Raw genomic sequence first — 16,500 nt, forward strand, 5'->3', positions numbered from 1 at the left:
ACTGTTACACCGTTTTTACCCTGTCAATCTTTAAGAAACATGCTCCCTGAAATAGATCCACTTGGGAATGTGTCCACGCAGTAGTATTTTAGAGAAAATTGTGTTTGTTTGTACGTACCTCTATTTTTACTAGTTTTTCTTTGCTTTATAAAAGACGTTTTATTTGGTTTTCACAGTTTTGATAACTTAAGATAATATTTTCTGATTAATCCGTTTATTTTCCTTGCCAAGTTTTTTATACATAAGTGTAAATTTATGTCTATAAAGCCCATATTTGCACTTTTTTGTGAAGACTTGAAATCTTATTTAAATACTCTTTGTACCTCCAACAACTCCAAAGCATTGAAAACCATTGCACTATGTAATGAATATAATGTATTGGCATTATTGTAAAATATATCTGTATAGTATTGTGTACTATGTAAACCCCTGGCTTTGTAATGACTCAGGAGAAGGCAGACGTGGGGGTTTGAATCCAAATGCGATTTATTGAAGAAAGTAGAGGGAACACAAACACTGGAACAAAATAAAAGGTCCACAATTGGAAAATGAAACTAAAACTCGGAAGAACATACAGGGGTTACACAGGTTGGGGAAGGCATCCACGAAGGGCAGGGTAGAAACATAAACGGTAACCTTGAGCACGACAAGAAACATCAACAACGATCGACAAAGACTGAACAAAGAACCAGGGTTTAAATACATCAAGGAACAAACAAGAGAATGAGGGACACCTGGAAGAAATAATCAGGGAAGGAGAAATAATCAAGGGAACACCAATCATAATAACAAACTACAAAAGGACTACAAAAACCAAACAGGAAACAGGGGCTAAACTAAACTTCAACATAAAAGCACAAAGACAAAAGACACCAATGAATGTGACAGAAACCAAACAGGGAACAGGAAACAGGGGCTAAACTGAACTTCAGCATAAAAGCACAAAGACAAAAGACACCAATGAACATGACAGAAACCAAACAGAAAACAGGAACCAGGAAACAGGGGCTAAACTGAACTTCAACATGAGCACAACAACAAAAGACACCAAAGAACATAACAGAACCCCCCCTCAAAGGATCGGATTCCAGACAATCCAAAAAAAAAAAAAAAAAAAAGACAAAAAGACCTACAAAGAAAAAACAAAATGAGGGTACCAGGGGCAAACAGACAGTCCAAGGGACCACAAGGGGCAGATAGACAGTCCAGGGGGGCACAAGGGGCACGGAGACAGTCCACGGGGGCAATTAGGCAGTCCACGGGGGCACAAAGGGCAGACAGGCAGACCGGGGAGGCCGAGAGGGCTGGCACGCAGTCTATGGGAGTATGTGAAGGGGACCAGGTCAGGTGACCTGGGGGGCGTCAACCGGGCAGGGACAGGTCCAGGAGGCCTGGGAGGCGGCCACAGTGTGGGGACAGGCCTGGGTGGCCCGGGAGCTGGCCATAAGGTAAGCACAGGGTCAGGAGGTCTGGGAGTTGGCCATGGGACAGGGGCAGGTTTGGGGGACCTGGGAGGAGGCTTGGCCTCTGGGGAGGCCGGCGGAGCCGCGTGAGGCAGAGCCAAGGAGGACTTCTGAGGCGGAGCAGTCGAAGACTTGAGTGGCGGCACGTGGAAGGCATAGGCGGTGAAGGCACGGAAGGCAGAGCTGAGGGAGCCACTGGAGGCGGAGCCGAGGGAGGTTCAGGAGGCGGAGCGGGAGAGGCTCAGGAGACTCCGGAGGCGGAGCCGTGGTTGGCAGAGCTGTGGGAGGCTCAGGAGGCAGGGCCGAGGGAGGCTCAAGAGGCGAGGGAGGCGGAACCATGGAAATCTCTGGATGTTCAGGGGGTGGAGCCGTGAGAGGCTCAAGAGGCAGAGCAGAGGGAGGCTCAGGAGGCGAAGCAGAGGAAGGCTTAGGAGGCGGAGCCGAGGAAGGCTCAGGAGGCGGAGCTGAGGAAGGTGGCGCCGTAGGAGGCTCTAGAGGCGGAGACCTGGGAGGCCCTGGAGGCGGCGCCGTAGGATTCTTTAGAGGCGGAGGCCTGGAAGGCTCTGGAGGCGGAGCCGATGGAGGTGGCGCCGCAGGAGGCTCCAGAGGCGGAGGCCTGGAAGGCTCTGGGGCGGAGCCCTAGGAGGCGGAGCCGTAGGAGGCTCGGGAGGCGGAGCCGTAGGAGGCAGCGCCATAGGAGGCTTTGGAGTCTCTGGGAGCAGAGCCGTAAGAGGCTCGGGAGGCGGAGCCGTAGGAGGTTCGGGAGGCTCAGGATGCTCGGGAGGCGGAGCCCTAGGAGGCTCTGGGGGCGGAGCCCTGGGAGGCTCGAGAAACGGAGCCCTGGGAGGCTCGAGAGGAGGGGCCCTGGGAGGCTCGAGAGACTTGAGAGGCGGAGCCCTGGAAGGCTCGAGAGGCTCGAGAAGCGGAGTCCTGGAAGGCTCGAGAGGTGGAGCCCTGGAAGGCTCGAGAGGCGGAGCCCTGGAAGGCTCGAGAGGCGGAGCCCTGGAAGGCTCGAGAGGCGGAGCCCTGGAAGGCTCGAGAGGCGGAGCCCTGGAAGGCTCGAGAGACTTGAGAGGCGGAGCACTGGGTGGCTCGGGAGACTCGAGAGGCGGAGCCCTGGAAGGCTCGAGAGGCGGAGCCCTGGAAGGCTCGAGAGGCGGAGCCCTGGAAGGCTCGAGAGACTTGAGAGGCGGAGCACTGGGTGGCTCGAGAGGCGGAGCCCTGGGAGGCTCGGGAGACTTGAGGCGCTGGCACTAGGACGGGCACGACCACTGGCGCTGGCTTTCGGACGGTCCTGGCTACTGGCGCCGGCTCGGGGACGGTCACGGCTACTGGCGCCGGCTCGGGGACGGTGGAGGCTACAGGCGCCGGCTCGGGGACGGTGGAGGCTACAGGCGCCGGCTCGGGGACGGTGGAGGCTACAGGCGCCGGCTCGGGGACGGTGGAGGCTACAGGCGCCGGCTCGGGGACGGTGGAGGCTACAGGCGCCGGCTCGGGGACGGTGGAGGCTACAGGCGCCGGCTCGCAGACCGGGGCAGGCGTGGGCTCCGGCTCGCAGACCGGGGCAGGCGTGGGCTCGCAGACCGGGGCAGGCGTGGGCTCGCAGACCGGGGCAGGCGTGGGCTCGCAGGCGTGGGCTGGGGAGCGGAAGCCTTTCTTCTCCTCCACCTCCGGGCGGACGAAGTTGGCAGCGCTGGCTCGTTGGTCACGGCTGGCATGGGGGTTGGCTTGCTGGCAGGTGGAGCAGGCGGAACAGGAACAGCTATGGATGACTGGAGGGTCACCACCTTGGGAGGAGAGGCAGGATCCTCCTCAACCACACCCACAGTAAACGATGAGCCGCATGCCAGCAGCGTCTCCTCCACGAAATCGGGGAGCGTCCAGCCGCGCGTCGCCGGTGGCAACCGCTCCCTGAGCGAACTGGTCAGGCCAGCCCGGAAGAACACTACCAGGGAGGAGTCAGGGAAGTCGGTGGCACTCGCTAGGTCCAGAAAATCATGGACATGGTCCTCCACCGGCCGGCCCTCCTGCCTCAGGTCCAGCAAACGACAGCTTGCCCGAATAACCGCTGGATCCATAGTGGTTGATCATCCTGTAATGACTCAGGAGAAGGCAGACGTGGGGGTTTGAATCCAAATGTGATTTATTGAAGAAAGTAGAGGGAACACAAACACTGGAACAAAATAAAAGGTCCACAATGGGAAAACGAAACTAAAACTCGGAAGAACATACAGGGGTTACACAGGTTGGGGAAGGCATCCACGAAGGGCAGGGTAGAAACATAAACGGTAACCTTGAGCACGACAAGAAACATCAACAACGATCAACAAAGACTGAACAAAGAACCAGGGTTTAAATACATCAAGGAACAAACAAGAGAATGAGGGACACCTGGAAGAAATAATCATGGAAGGAGAAATAATCAAGGGAACACCAATCATAATAACAAACTACAAAGGACTACAAAAACCAAACAGGAAACAGGGGCTAAACTAAACTTCAACATAAAAGCACAAAGACAAAAGACACCAATGAATGTGACAGAAACCAAACAGGGAACAGGAACCAGGAAACAGGGGCTAAACTGCACTTCAACATAAAAGCACAAAGACAAAAGACACCAATGAACATGACAGAAACCAAACAGGAAACAGGAACCAGGAAACAGGGGCTAAACTGAACTTCAACATAAGAGCACAGCAACAAAAGACACCAAAGAACATAATAGGCTTGTTTTAAAAAAAATAAAAAATGTCTGACATTGATGGGTCCTTAGGTGTACATTGATGGGTCCTTAAACAAGCCCTCATAATAAATCTCCAACTGATTGACAAATTCACTTGTGTAATGGATTGCTGTGAACTGTGTGCCAATGACTGACTTATGATCAATAATATGATAGTAAACAATACATTGTATTCTAAAGATGCTTTTTGAATGGTCTTATCAATGATTAACTCTTCTGCCACAAGAATAATAAATTTTAATTATCTGAATATTTTTGTATTTTATATATATATATATATATATATATATACTGTATATGTCACGATTATGGATGAAGGCAGACACAGGACGAGGATCTATCTGCAGTGGCGGTTTATTATACACAAAGGGGTAATACAAAAACATGAACAAAGGAAAACATCCACGATGGGAAAAAGGTAAACAAAAACACGGAAGGCACACAAGGAGTTAACAGGAACATGGAACAATGATGGAAACATGGGCATCAAGCATCTACATACAACATCTTAAGACCGACAGGGGAATGGAGAAATAAACAGGGTTATATACACAAACACAATGAAGACTAAACGAGACACAGGTGAGAACAATGAAGAGTGCAGGCAGTGAGAGAGGCCAGGAATTGTGGGAATTGTAGTTTATCACACAGACAGTGAGACTCAGGGCGGACAACAGGGAAAACGTGACATGGAACGGGATCGGTGACGGGTGAACCGGAAAACACGGACCAGACAACACGGAAACATGACATAAACGTGATGGGTGAAACAGAGAACATAGGGCAGACAAGACAGGAACGTGACTAATATATATATATATATATATATATATATATATATATATATATATATATATATATATATTTAAAGATAACTATGTATAATAATTTCATATATATATATATATATATATATATATATATATATATATATATATATATATATATATATATATATATATTGAATTATTGTTATATGAGGGGCTTTCTCAGCAAATATTTTTATATGCGATTAATAGGGATTAATTAATCGGGACACCATATAATTAATTTGATAAAAACTTTTAATTGATTGACAGCCCTAATATATATATATATATATATATATATATATATATATATATATATATATATATATATATATATATATGGATCCTGAAATCCTGAATTCCAACAAATGTCAAAGGCTGAAATCAATGTTTATATGGAGACCAACTGGTCCTCTGTATCCTCTGTGGGTATGGCTTGGGAGGCACTTAAGGTGTTTCTTAGGGGCAGGATCATACAGTATGCCTCATTCACTAAAAAATCCAAAGCACGAGAACTCGTAGAGTTGGAAGGGAATATTAAAATGCTAAGGCAGAGCTGAAGCGCTGAATGTCACCAGATGACCTCAGAGAATTGACCCGATTGAAATACAGATATAATATAATTTTTTTGCAGAAGGTGGAATTTTGGCTATTCAGGGCAAGACAGTCATACTTTGAATCAGAGGACAAGGCAGGAAAACGTCTGGCTAGATATATAAAACGGAGAGCGTCTTTTTCTACCATTCCCTCTGTTAAATTTATATTAATAATGCATTTAAAAAATTCTATCTTGATCTCTATAGTTCCACGTCTTCATCTTCTGATGAGGATATTATAAACTTTGTGGAACCATTAGAACATTCCTGGCTCCACTTGTGCTAGAAGTTTATACAGAATCATTAAATGATGGAAAGCTTCTGCCAGCCATGAAACAAGCCCTGATCAGTCTGATTCTTAAAAAGGACAAAAATCCAAGTGAGTGTAAGAGTTACCGTCCAATTTCCCTGATCCAGCTAGATGTTAAATTTTTTAAAAAATTCTGGCTTACTGATTAAGTAAAGATATGACATCTCTTATACATATAGATCAGGTGGGGTTTATTTGGGGCCGAAGCGCTTCTGATAAGATTAGGCATTTCATCAATATCATGTGGTCAGTGGTGAATGATCAGACGCCGGTTGCTGCCATCTAACTTGACGCAGAAAAGGCGTTTGACATGGTAAAATGGGATTCACTTTTTAAGATTTTTGAAAAATACAGGTTCGGGAATACTTTTATTGGATGGATTAAGTTACTTTATAGACACCCTGTAGTGGCAGTACAAACAAATTTCAGATTATTTTACTCTGGATTAGGGACCCAGCAGGGAACCTGGTGGCCTGGAACCATCAGTGACCCAAACAGGGCATTAAGTATTGAAACCTTTGATTGGCTGGATGGTCGCACAATCAGCCTTAAGTAATAAAATGCAAAGAATACTGTATACAAATCCACCATTTGACTCTGTATGGGTTTAGCTTGGAAAAGTGCCCCCCATCACTCACACTCTCAACTTTCTGTCATTTATTTTCCTCATCGTCCTCCATTATCTCATAATTCTGCATTTCTTTTCTTGCTTCTTTTTGCTCCCACTCTCACCCCTTTTATCTGCCTCTCATTGTGCTCTCAAATTTCTCTGCCTCTGTCAATCCTGCAAACCCTTTTGTTCATTACCATCAAACAAGAGGGCGCAAGTGTATGTGGAAGCATGTGCACAACTGTGAGCGTGAGAGGAAAGATTGAGTGAATGGCTAAGGGAGGAAAAGATTTTGGGCAATGACTCAATCAGCAACCTGACATGGGTCTCGATTTGATGGAGTGACTGTAGAGAAGAGAAGATGATTTTAAAACACTGCATGTGTTTGCATGACTAGTGAGTCATAAGGGTCAGCAAGTTTTACCAACACCTCCCACTGACTTCGAGAAGAGTGCGTTTAAATGGATGGACAGGTGATGCATGGCTGAAGTGTAGTATTTTGCTGAGTTTACATTTGCAGTAAATAAGGTGGGTTTGTTTTCTCATTGCTGCCCACTGAGTGATGCTGGATGGCTATTGATTATCATTGATGTGTGCCGTAATTTTACGGGCTGTTGGATGCGTGGACGTGGCATCCCCTCCGCACACTCATGAATCAAATGTGCTGGGCCTACACATCTATTAAAGAGAAGTGCTATTGAAAAAATAATGAGATCAAGGCTAGGTGGACGACTGCTCCTCCCATGTTGATGTGGACTGTATGGCACGTAGAGAAAATGGTTTCATCCAACGGGGAAAAAAGAGAAGACTGTATACTCTGGTGTTGGCATGGTAACACCTCTGCCTGTGTTCGTTCTGTTGTTTGGTCATATTGTACATATTTATCAGGCAAAGTGTTTTTCAGCATTTATCATTCTCTTGCTGACTTTCTCACTCTCTCCTTATGTAGTACACAGCTTAGGAGGTGTCCTTTAGGAATGATGCTGACCTTTTATCTTCACAAAAGGAGCAAAAGGCTTAGTTTGGTGTTACTATCTTCCCATCTCTGTTCCCAGTATCCAAACCTTCACTGCCAGAAAGAGTGAATGCGGCATAACACAATTCTCCTCTCTAGAGATTTTCTGTGATTCAATATGTTTATATTTGTAACATTGCATGTCCTCTGAACAGTCCTGTCTGTCTCTCTCTCTTGTTTTCACTTGTTGTCTTCCCATGCACACTCCTTGGTTCTCCAGTCATAACAGAACAGCTGTGACTCGTTGTGCCACTGTCCTCGCTCAGTCACCTCTGCCCTTTCCAGTGGGGTGAGTGGGGAGGCTTTTGGCTTTCTGTTGCTCTGAGCTTTAACTCTCCTTAATCACTCTTTCCCTTTCAAATTATGTCTTTTTGTGTTATTTTTTTTTTAATCCATTGTTCCCCCTTAAAACGTCTTTGATCTTCCCACTTTCATTCAGTGCCATTGTTTAATATCATTTGGATAAGCTTGTGCAATGGATTCTGATACTGCAAATACTAATCCAAATACTGCGGATCCCTAGATACTGAGACTGCAAATATGCCTGGACACATACACTTGAAGTGCGACCCCTCATCATCACTATGACTACCATGCTGGATGATGACTGTGCTTGATGCCGGTGATGTCACCAGGGTAACATATGGCTTGTGCAATATTCCCTAAATCCGGGGAAATCATCTCCAGGTGACATAAATATTAAATTTTTTCATACCTGTCAAATTAAATAATCTTTGTCCACACTGATGGAGCGTCATCCTGCTACAGCCGGTTCTCAAGTGTGAAATGTTGGGTTTAACGTGGTAATTACCAGAGCCAGAACTTAATGACATGATGGAGAGCACACTGTTGCTATGAGATAGCAAGAGATGAGCTACTGTCACCTGGAAACCATTTTAAGCCATCTCATTTCCCTTTATTCCTATGTTTTTAGTTTTTTTTTTAAATCTAGCCTACTCAATGCAGTGAATTAGAAAGGGTCAGCATCATGTGCATTCTTCTTCTGCTGGATAGGCATTTGTAGCTCACTTTTCTTCTGCGCTCATCATAAAAAGCGGATGTCAACATTCGTGAAGTGCTCACTTTAAGATTCTGAAGCAGAACAAACTTGTCAGGTTTAGGATTGCCTTTTAGACTGTTATGGCCAGCTGTGTGGGTTCTGGTAACAGGTGTTGATTCTGGAAACAAAGGGGTAGTTAGGTTAACTTTTGAGGGAATAAGCAGCTGTGCCTTTTGCCACCTGTTGCTGGGCCTTTGACTTGTTCTGGCTGATGCATGTTTATGCATCTCTTTTGCTGACTCAGCAACAAATTACATCTCCTTTCAGACATTTTTGCTTTGGCTCCAGCAGCGTGATAGACATGGTTTATGTTGCTGCATTGAGAATAGGAAGTTATCGTACGTAATCAGTGAAAAGCGCAATTTGGATGTTGCAATTTTTCCTCTAAAATTACATAGTTACTCCACTGATGGATAGGTTTAGGTTTGGTATGGGGGATACAATTTACAAAATATGCATTCCTCTGAACTATATTACAACCTGTACAGCAAATAACAGCTGGGATATGGAGCTCACATGTGTATATGGCCAGCAACACTGCTTAGGTTACTGGAGGCAGTGTTTGGCATTTTAGTAAGCACGGAAAAGTCAACCTGAGACACCAGCATGCCGTTACTTTCGCTGCGTCTAGTAAAACAATTTTAGTGCAAGAATGTGTTTGGTCTGAATGAAGCACTTAAAATCAAGTGTTCATGTGAGGGTGCGCTAGAATTCACCATAGTTCATTTTTATATTAAAATTCACCATGCCTTAGTAACTACAGTTAGGTCTGCTGTAGTTGCTGGTAACTTGGTATTCGCCCCAACTGCTATGTCAATAAATAAATCCCAGTTTGAATTAGATCCCATATTCATTTATTTTGATTTTACAGCAGTGACAGTGTATGACTTGGTGTAGCTAAGTCTTTCGGTTATAATGGTAAACTTATAAAGTAACTGTTATTAATATCATTTAATTGTATTAGGCATATATGATTTTTAGAATCAGAATTGTTATATCACAAGTTATGTTCAAATTGTTTAATATTTTATAATAGTTGCTGTTAAGTTTTATTGAAAATTCTTTATTCTACACTGTTAGACCGTACAGTGTTTTTTCAATAGTAACATACTGGCAACACTGTTGCCAGCTTGTTACTCTAAAAAGCTTGTAACAGTAAGCTACTGCAATTGTTGTGTAATGTAATTTTCTGACTACTGTAATTGGTAGCTGAGGTATATTACTGTAAAATATAAATTGTACAGTAAATAACTGTAAAAATGCCATACTTATTATTTCTTTATATTTTATTATTATATACAATTTATTATTAATAGTAAAGAAAACACTAGTTTGTTTTATTATTATTTTGTATTATTGCAGCATGACATACAGTAATTCTATATAGTAAAACATGAAAGGGATAGTTCGCTATATATATACTATATATCTATTCTATGTTCCAAGACCCACCAGGAAGGTCAGACTATATTCTGGCTAACTGAAATGTTATTAAACCAAAATGTTTTTCAACTTCCATACTCGATTCTGTTTCCTGGTGCTTTACAAACTAGCACAGCCATCCAAGTTCTTTTAAAATTGGTGAAATGTTCTTGCATCAGCCAGGGTCACCGCTTCTTCCATGGACTTTTGTCTTGGTTTTGACAAACTTGTCTCTCAGATTTTTCCATACTTTTTGGCAAATCGCTTCTTCTTTCCCCAAAAAGATCATGGGCCATTGAAAGTACATCAGGGGCTTAAGCCCCCGAAGACCCCCTCGCAACGCCACTGTTTGTACCTGAGTTAAAGTTTGTTTCCCACCGTTGGCAGTGGAGGGAGGCCTAGAGAGAGAGAGAGGCAAAGCCAAGAAGATTACAATTATCGTTACAAATATACAGTTTTATCTTATTACCAATACCAAATGTTAGAATTTTGAATATCATTGAGGCAAGTTTCATCGTTTAACTTACCTGCAGTTGTCTCTGTGTGTCATCCATTATAAACTGAGCTGAAACCAGACACTGATGACACATTTTTCCTCTAAAAATGGTCCGAGATCAAACGGAGTCTGCCTATGCAAATAATTACCGGGATATATAAATAAAAAAAAAAAAAAGAAAATAAAAAAGTATGAACACAAATAGACATACACCCCTCAGGTAAAGACGTTGTGGGTTTTGCAATCATATACAGTACATATACAGTAATTTGCTGTATTTAGTTACAGTTTGTTTCTCTATTAATAAAAAGTAATTTACTGCTATTAATGATTGAAGTCACCAAAATAACCCATGATGCAGTGCATATTACAGTTAAATACTGTATTATTATATTATAATAATTTACTGGTCATTTTACAGATATTTACACTATAAACTACAGTAAGGGTTAACAGTGTAGGGAAGAAGGAAGAGGAGTTTTACTAATTACATTTTCTCATAGCCTATTTCTTGGTTTTGTGATGTGTGTCCAATGAGAGGAGCATAGAGGAGGGACCGGGGCGGAGAGATGGAGCAAAATGAGAAGTTGAGAGGGAGAGAAAGAGAGAGAATGAGAGACGTGCTGTCAGAGTAAGATCTGGAGGATATGCATCAACCTCTAGTCATAATATCTAGCCACTGTTAATTTTCACCTGTACTCATATCCAGGTGCCTAATTTTCGTTTCAATTCGGCCAATAATGTCTATCGAAGTTATAAACGCAACGAGTGGATTTATTCCCTAAAATATTAAACAGCGGAGAAAATCTGAATTTCTTTCTGAAATTTATTCCCGCTTTTTTTTCTCGACTACTGTTCACTCGTTAAACGCAGCAGTCGTTTTCGTACTTTGGGGTCTTATATTTATTTAGTAAAAAACGCGTTGCTGACAGAAAGAGGGATCCGTTGACTTCTGTTAACCTTCAATCTGGAGTCACAGGCTGTCGGCAACGAAGCGAATAAGAAATGATGGCATGATTGTGACAACATGAAAAAGAAAAAGTGTGGAGGAATATTTTTCCACCGCTTTTGAAATCACCATATGAACGTGGAGAAGGACTGACAGAAGTGAGGTAAGTGACAGAGAGAAAGAGGAGTCTGGAAAGATAAGAGGTTGTAGGGAAAGAAATAAAATATAATTGAGTGGCTATTCAATTATTCTGAATGCGCTATTATAAAATGGATGCCCTCAGTTCCTTTCATGCACATTTGAATAAAATAGACATTTGACATATTTGAATCAATAAAATGCCTACAACAGTACAGTGCAATGATGGTAATATGTTGAGACTTGCATTTGTCACAGGTCAACAATGATTTGACCATTGCAGAAGTTTTTTAATAATAAAGAGGGTCCTGGTTGCATTTGTGTGACAGATATTGCTGGAAGGAGAGAGAGATGAGAGAAGGGGAGTCAGATAGGAAAGGTGGAAGAAACAAGGCGATTGAGCTAGAGAGAGAGAGAGAGAGAGAGAGAGAGAGTGTGTGTGTGTGTGTGTGTGTGTGTGTTTAGAGAAAAAATTGATTGTGGATGGTTCAGAGGTTCATCAGTTTTCCTCCTTTTCACTTAAAATGACCTTTCCTGTAAACTTTAACTCTCAAGCATGAATATGTGTCACCTAGCACTTTCATTTTATTCCCCAATTATTAAAAGGGAAGTCCCCATCCTTCATCCAGTCTCCTCTAGCATCTGCAAAATGTAATCAGTTATAAATAAAACCATCCTTCTGTCTCTCTCTGTTCATTTCTCATTTGCTTCTCTCTGTGTCCGTCTCTCCCTCTAACTTAACTCCAGAGTTGAGGAGCAGAGCACAAACAAACCTGCTGGAGCCTGGTTGCCATGGATCCCCGTCCCTCTCTTAGTCTGGCCCTTCTCAGTGGGAGCGAAGATGAAGAGCAGTGTCCGCCCCTCCCTCTTAGTGGTATCTCACATGCCTCCCATGCTGGCAACTACCCTGGAACCAACCACTCTAATCACACAGGAGGCAACAGCAGCCTGGAGCGTCTCAATGGCACTCCTTCACCCACTACGCCCAACCTTCCCCCAGCATCTCTGCCCAAGTTACCCTTGTCCACAACTCCCCAGCTGTCCACGCCAATCCCCAATGCGCTCCACCCCACCAGCACGCCACTGTCCTCCTGCCTCGGTAGCCAACACAGCCTGAGCGGAGAGGCCTCGCCTGTATACAACGCACTGTTCTACTCCTCTCATTCACCTTCTACAGAGAGAGAACGAGAACGGGAGAGAGGATGTAAGCACAGGCAGGCCAGTCCCCTGGTACACAGGAGGGACAGTAACCCCTTTACAGAGATCGCCATGAGCTCGTGCAAATACAGTGGTGGAGTGATGAAGCCACTCAGCCGCCTCAGCGCCTCCCGCAGGAACCTCATTGAGTCTGACAGCAGCAGCGACACCAAAGAGGGTGGGCAGAGTGCAGGCCAGAGTGCCGCACCCTCCTCTCAACATAGCCAATCACAATCCCAGAACCCGCCAGAGATCATTATATCCTCTAAAGAGGATCCGCCTTACGTACATGCTTATGAACTTGATGCATCTGCCAATCAAATGTCCATCTACCACCAGAACCACGCCCTTTCTGAAAGTAGGGGCATGTTGGGGATAGGTGGCATCACAGGGGGTGGGACTAATGGAAGGAGGGGTGGTGCTGTGGGAGGGGTGGGGAGGACTGCTTCCAAAGCTGCTAAACGGAAGAATCAGAACATCGGCTACAAACTAGGCCACAGGAGGGCGTTGTTTGAAAAGAGGAAGAGACTTAGTGATTATGCTCTCATATTCGGCATGTTTGGCATTGTTGTCATGGTGATTGAGACCGAGCTGTCCTGGGGTGTCTACAATAAGGTGAGACGTTTACTGGACTTTGTGTTCTAGGGACTTGAATGTCTTTATTAGATCAATAGAGCTCAACAGTGTCGCCCACTTTTTCAGCTGTCTTGGTTTTCGGAAATATTTTTCACATTCATTTTTTCCATAGGGTTTTCAGAAAAATGTTCATAAAAGAGTTCTAGGACAGCAGTTAGCTCAGAAATGAATCAGAACATTACAAACTTTGATTCTAAACAAAAAAATAATAATTTTATTTACATTTTAAAATTTGAAAATCAGAAGAAAAAAGACAAAGGTGCAAGACTGTATATTTAACATCTATCAACCATAATACCACGAAGCACTGTGAATTACATAATAAAAAAAAATTAAAAATATGGCAACATATAAAACAATTTATTTAAAGTAGTTTTGTAAAAGTGTAGAATCAAAATATTTAAATTCTATTGCAAAATATTCAGACAAATGCCAATATATATATATATATGTATAGTTTGAGAGCGTAGTAAGATTGACTCGATTACATCATTTACAGTGTGTCATTGGAGTGGGCGGTCGCTGCTGAGCTGTTTTTGTGCACTTTGTTGGACGTGTTAAAATAAAGCAGACTGATAGCTTCAGGAGAAGCATATGCAATTGATTAACAGCCTCAGTGCTCACAATAGGTGTGTCTTTAACTCTTTAGTTATAATTAAAAATATATTCACATATGAAGAAATATTTTTACTTTGGAAACCACTGTTTCACTGGTCAAGCATCCTCCTGGTCCTACTGTGTGTTTGAGTGAGAAATATATTGTTTGTGCTTCCAACATTGTTCCTATAATAACAACATTTACACTTGTATACTATACACAATGTATGGCAGTCTGTAATATAAAGAAACAAACAGTAAGCAAGTTAGATTTTCGATCAGTCATTATGACATTAAAAAACAGATGCAGTGAAGATGTTTATAAACCATAAGTGAATGAAAAAATAAATCTTGGACACTTAAAGGTCTTGGTTTACTCAAAAATTACAATTCTGTCATCCGTTACTCATCTTCATGCCATTCCAAAGTAATTTGATTTTCATTGAGATGTTAGACTGAATGTAAGCCTCTGTCACTATTTACTTTCATTGCATATTTTTCCATACATTGAAAGTGAATGATGACTGAGGTTGTCATTCTGACTTCTTTTGTGTTTCACAGAAGAAGGAAAGTCATATGACTGAAAACAGAGGCCCTTTAAACTAGAACATTTGTGGTCATTTTAAAGAAGTTTATACCTTTTTAAAAAATCTATTTCAGACGTACCTTCTCTGAGCATCTAAAGATCTTGTAATTGGCATCGCAGGAACCCATCTCAGGACATTGTGTTATTTGGGTACACAAATAATGCCAGACAATATTGTGTTACATAAGCAAAGCCAGTAAAAGTGCTTTGAAAATCAACTCTCAAAACAAACAAAGTCCATGGATAAGTGCCATGGCATTTTTTTACCTTTATTTGCATCAGAAGACAGTAAAGATGAATGTGTGTCTGTGTGTGATCATGCATGTTTTAAATAGTTTGTGTCTATCTTAGTAGACATACACATGTGCAGTAGGCATTCTAGGTTAGTATTCTGCTACTGTCAATAGCACTACAGCTTGTGAAGAGAGATGTACTGACAGGACATAACAGGTGTCTGTAGGACAGCTGACCAGGAGATCTTAATACATAAATTCATGCATAAAAGAGAAACAAAGGAAGAGTTTGTTAGATGTGGCTAGAGATCATTGTTGTGTGAATATGCCATCTCTGGAAACCTATATTTAATGAATGTTCTATGGTAATACATAAACAGAAGTTCCCTCACCTGGAACAGTAGTCCCACAACTAAAGGACTTAAAACTTTTTGTGAAGAAGAATAAATGCAAGTGCTTTATCAAAAATATGAGCTCACATATTTGTTTTTAAAACCTCCAGAATTGCCCCATAGATTTCCATTGTTTGTTCTTTACAATAAGTGTGGTGAACACTCCAAAATTATTTGTTGTAATTGACAGCATGGTACCAATTGTGACATATGAAGGGAGCGTACGCCACCTTGGCGATTTATGTAAGCTACCGTGGTGGTGCTGTCTGTTCGGATCAAGATGTGTTTGCACTGAATTAGCTGGAGAAACCTCCGCAGGGCAAAAAGTACAGCCAACAACTCTAGGCAGTTGATGTGCCAGCGCAGCGGGGCCCCTTTCCAACGGCCCGCGGCTGCGTGCCCGTTGCGCACGGTGCCCCAACCCAATTTGGAGGCATCTGTGGTGACCAGGACGTGTCGGGACACCTGCTGCAAGGGGACTCCTGTCCATAGAAAGTAGAGGTCCAGGGTTTGAAAGTTTGGCGGCAGGCGGGGGTGATGAACACACGGTGCGTGCCGCGGCGCCATGCTGGTCTCGGACTCGAGTCTGGAGCCAGTGCTGAATCGGTCTCATATGCATCAACCCCAGCGGCACAAAGGCCGCGGAGGATGCCATATGCCCCAGGAGCCTCTAGAAATGTTTTAAGGTGACCGCCGTGCCCGGCCTGAACGCGGTGAGGCATTTCAGCACTGACTGCGCATGCTCGTTGGTGAGGCGCGCTAACATTGAGACTGAGTTCAACTCCATGCCGAGAAAAGAGATGCTCTGAACCAGGGTGAGCTTGCTCTTATCCCAGTTGACCTGAAGCCCTAAACGGCTGAGGTGCCTGAGCACCTGGTCCCTGTGGGCGCATAGTAACTCTCAGTAGTGGGCCAGAATGAGCCAGTCGTCGAGGTAGTTGAGAATGCGGATGCCTGCTTCATGAAGTGGGGTAAGGGCTGCCTCTGTGACCTTTGTGAAGACGCGAGGGGACAGGGACATGCCGAAGGGGAGGACCTTGTACTGATATCGAGACAATATTGAGACGTGGAAATACGCGTCTTTCAGGTCTACCGCTGCGAACCAATCTAGATGCCGAACGCAAGTTAAAATGTGTCTTAACATGAGCATTTTGAATGGGAGTTTGTGCAAAGCCCGGTTGAAAACTCGCAAGTCCAAGATCGATCGTAAGCCGCCGCCTTTCTTGGGTACGATGAAGTAAGGGC

General features: G+C 43.6%; 1 protein-coding gene across 3 annotated transcripts in view; it reads left to right on the forward strand.

The window, feature by feature from the left end:
- The first annotated feature begins 11,166 nt into the window (after positions 1 to 11,166).
- Positions 11,167 to 16,500, forward strand: part of LOC127658317 (small conductance calcium-activated potassium channel protein 3-like) — a 145,140-nt gene continuing 139,806 nt past the window's right edge. For 2 of the 3 annotated variants that reach the window (XM_052147543.1, XM_052147544.1), the window contains exons 1-2: positions 11,167 to 11,639; positions 12,362 to 13,426. In XM_052147543.1, coding sequence (XP_052003503.1) covers positions 12,407 to 13,426 — 1,020 coding nt within the window. In that variant the 5' untranslated portion in view covers positions 11,167 to 11,639; positions 12,362 to 12,406. Of the gene's footprint in view, positions 11,640 to 12,361; positions 13,427 to 16,500 lie in introns of those variants that run through there. The other variant, XM_052147545.1, reaches the window with a different exon arrangement.

This window comes from Xyrauchen texanus, chromosome 17 (genome assembly GCF_025860055.1).
Source record: "Xyrauchen texanus isolate HMW12.3.18 chromosome 17, RBS_HiC_50CHRs, whole genome shotgun sequence".
Classification (NCBI taxonomy): Eukaryota; Metazoa; Chordata; class Actinopteri; order Cypriniformes; family Catostomidae; genus Xyrauchen; species Xyrauchen texanus.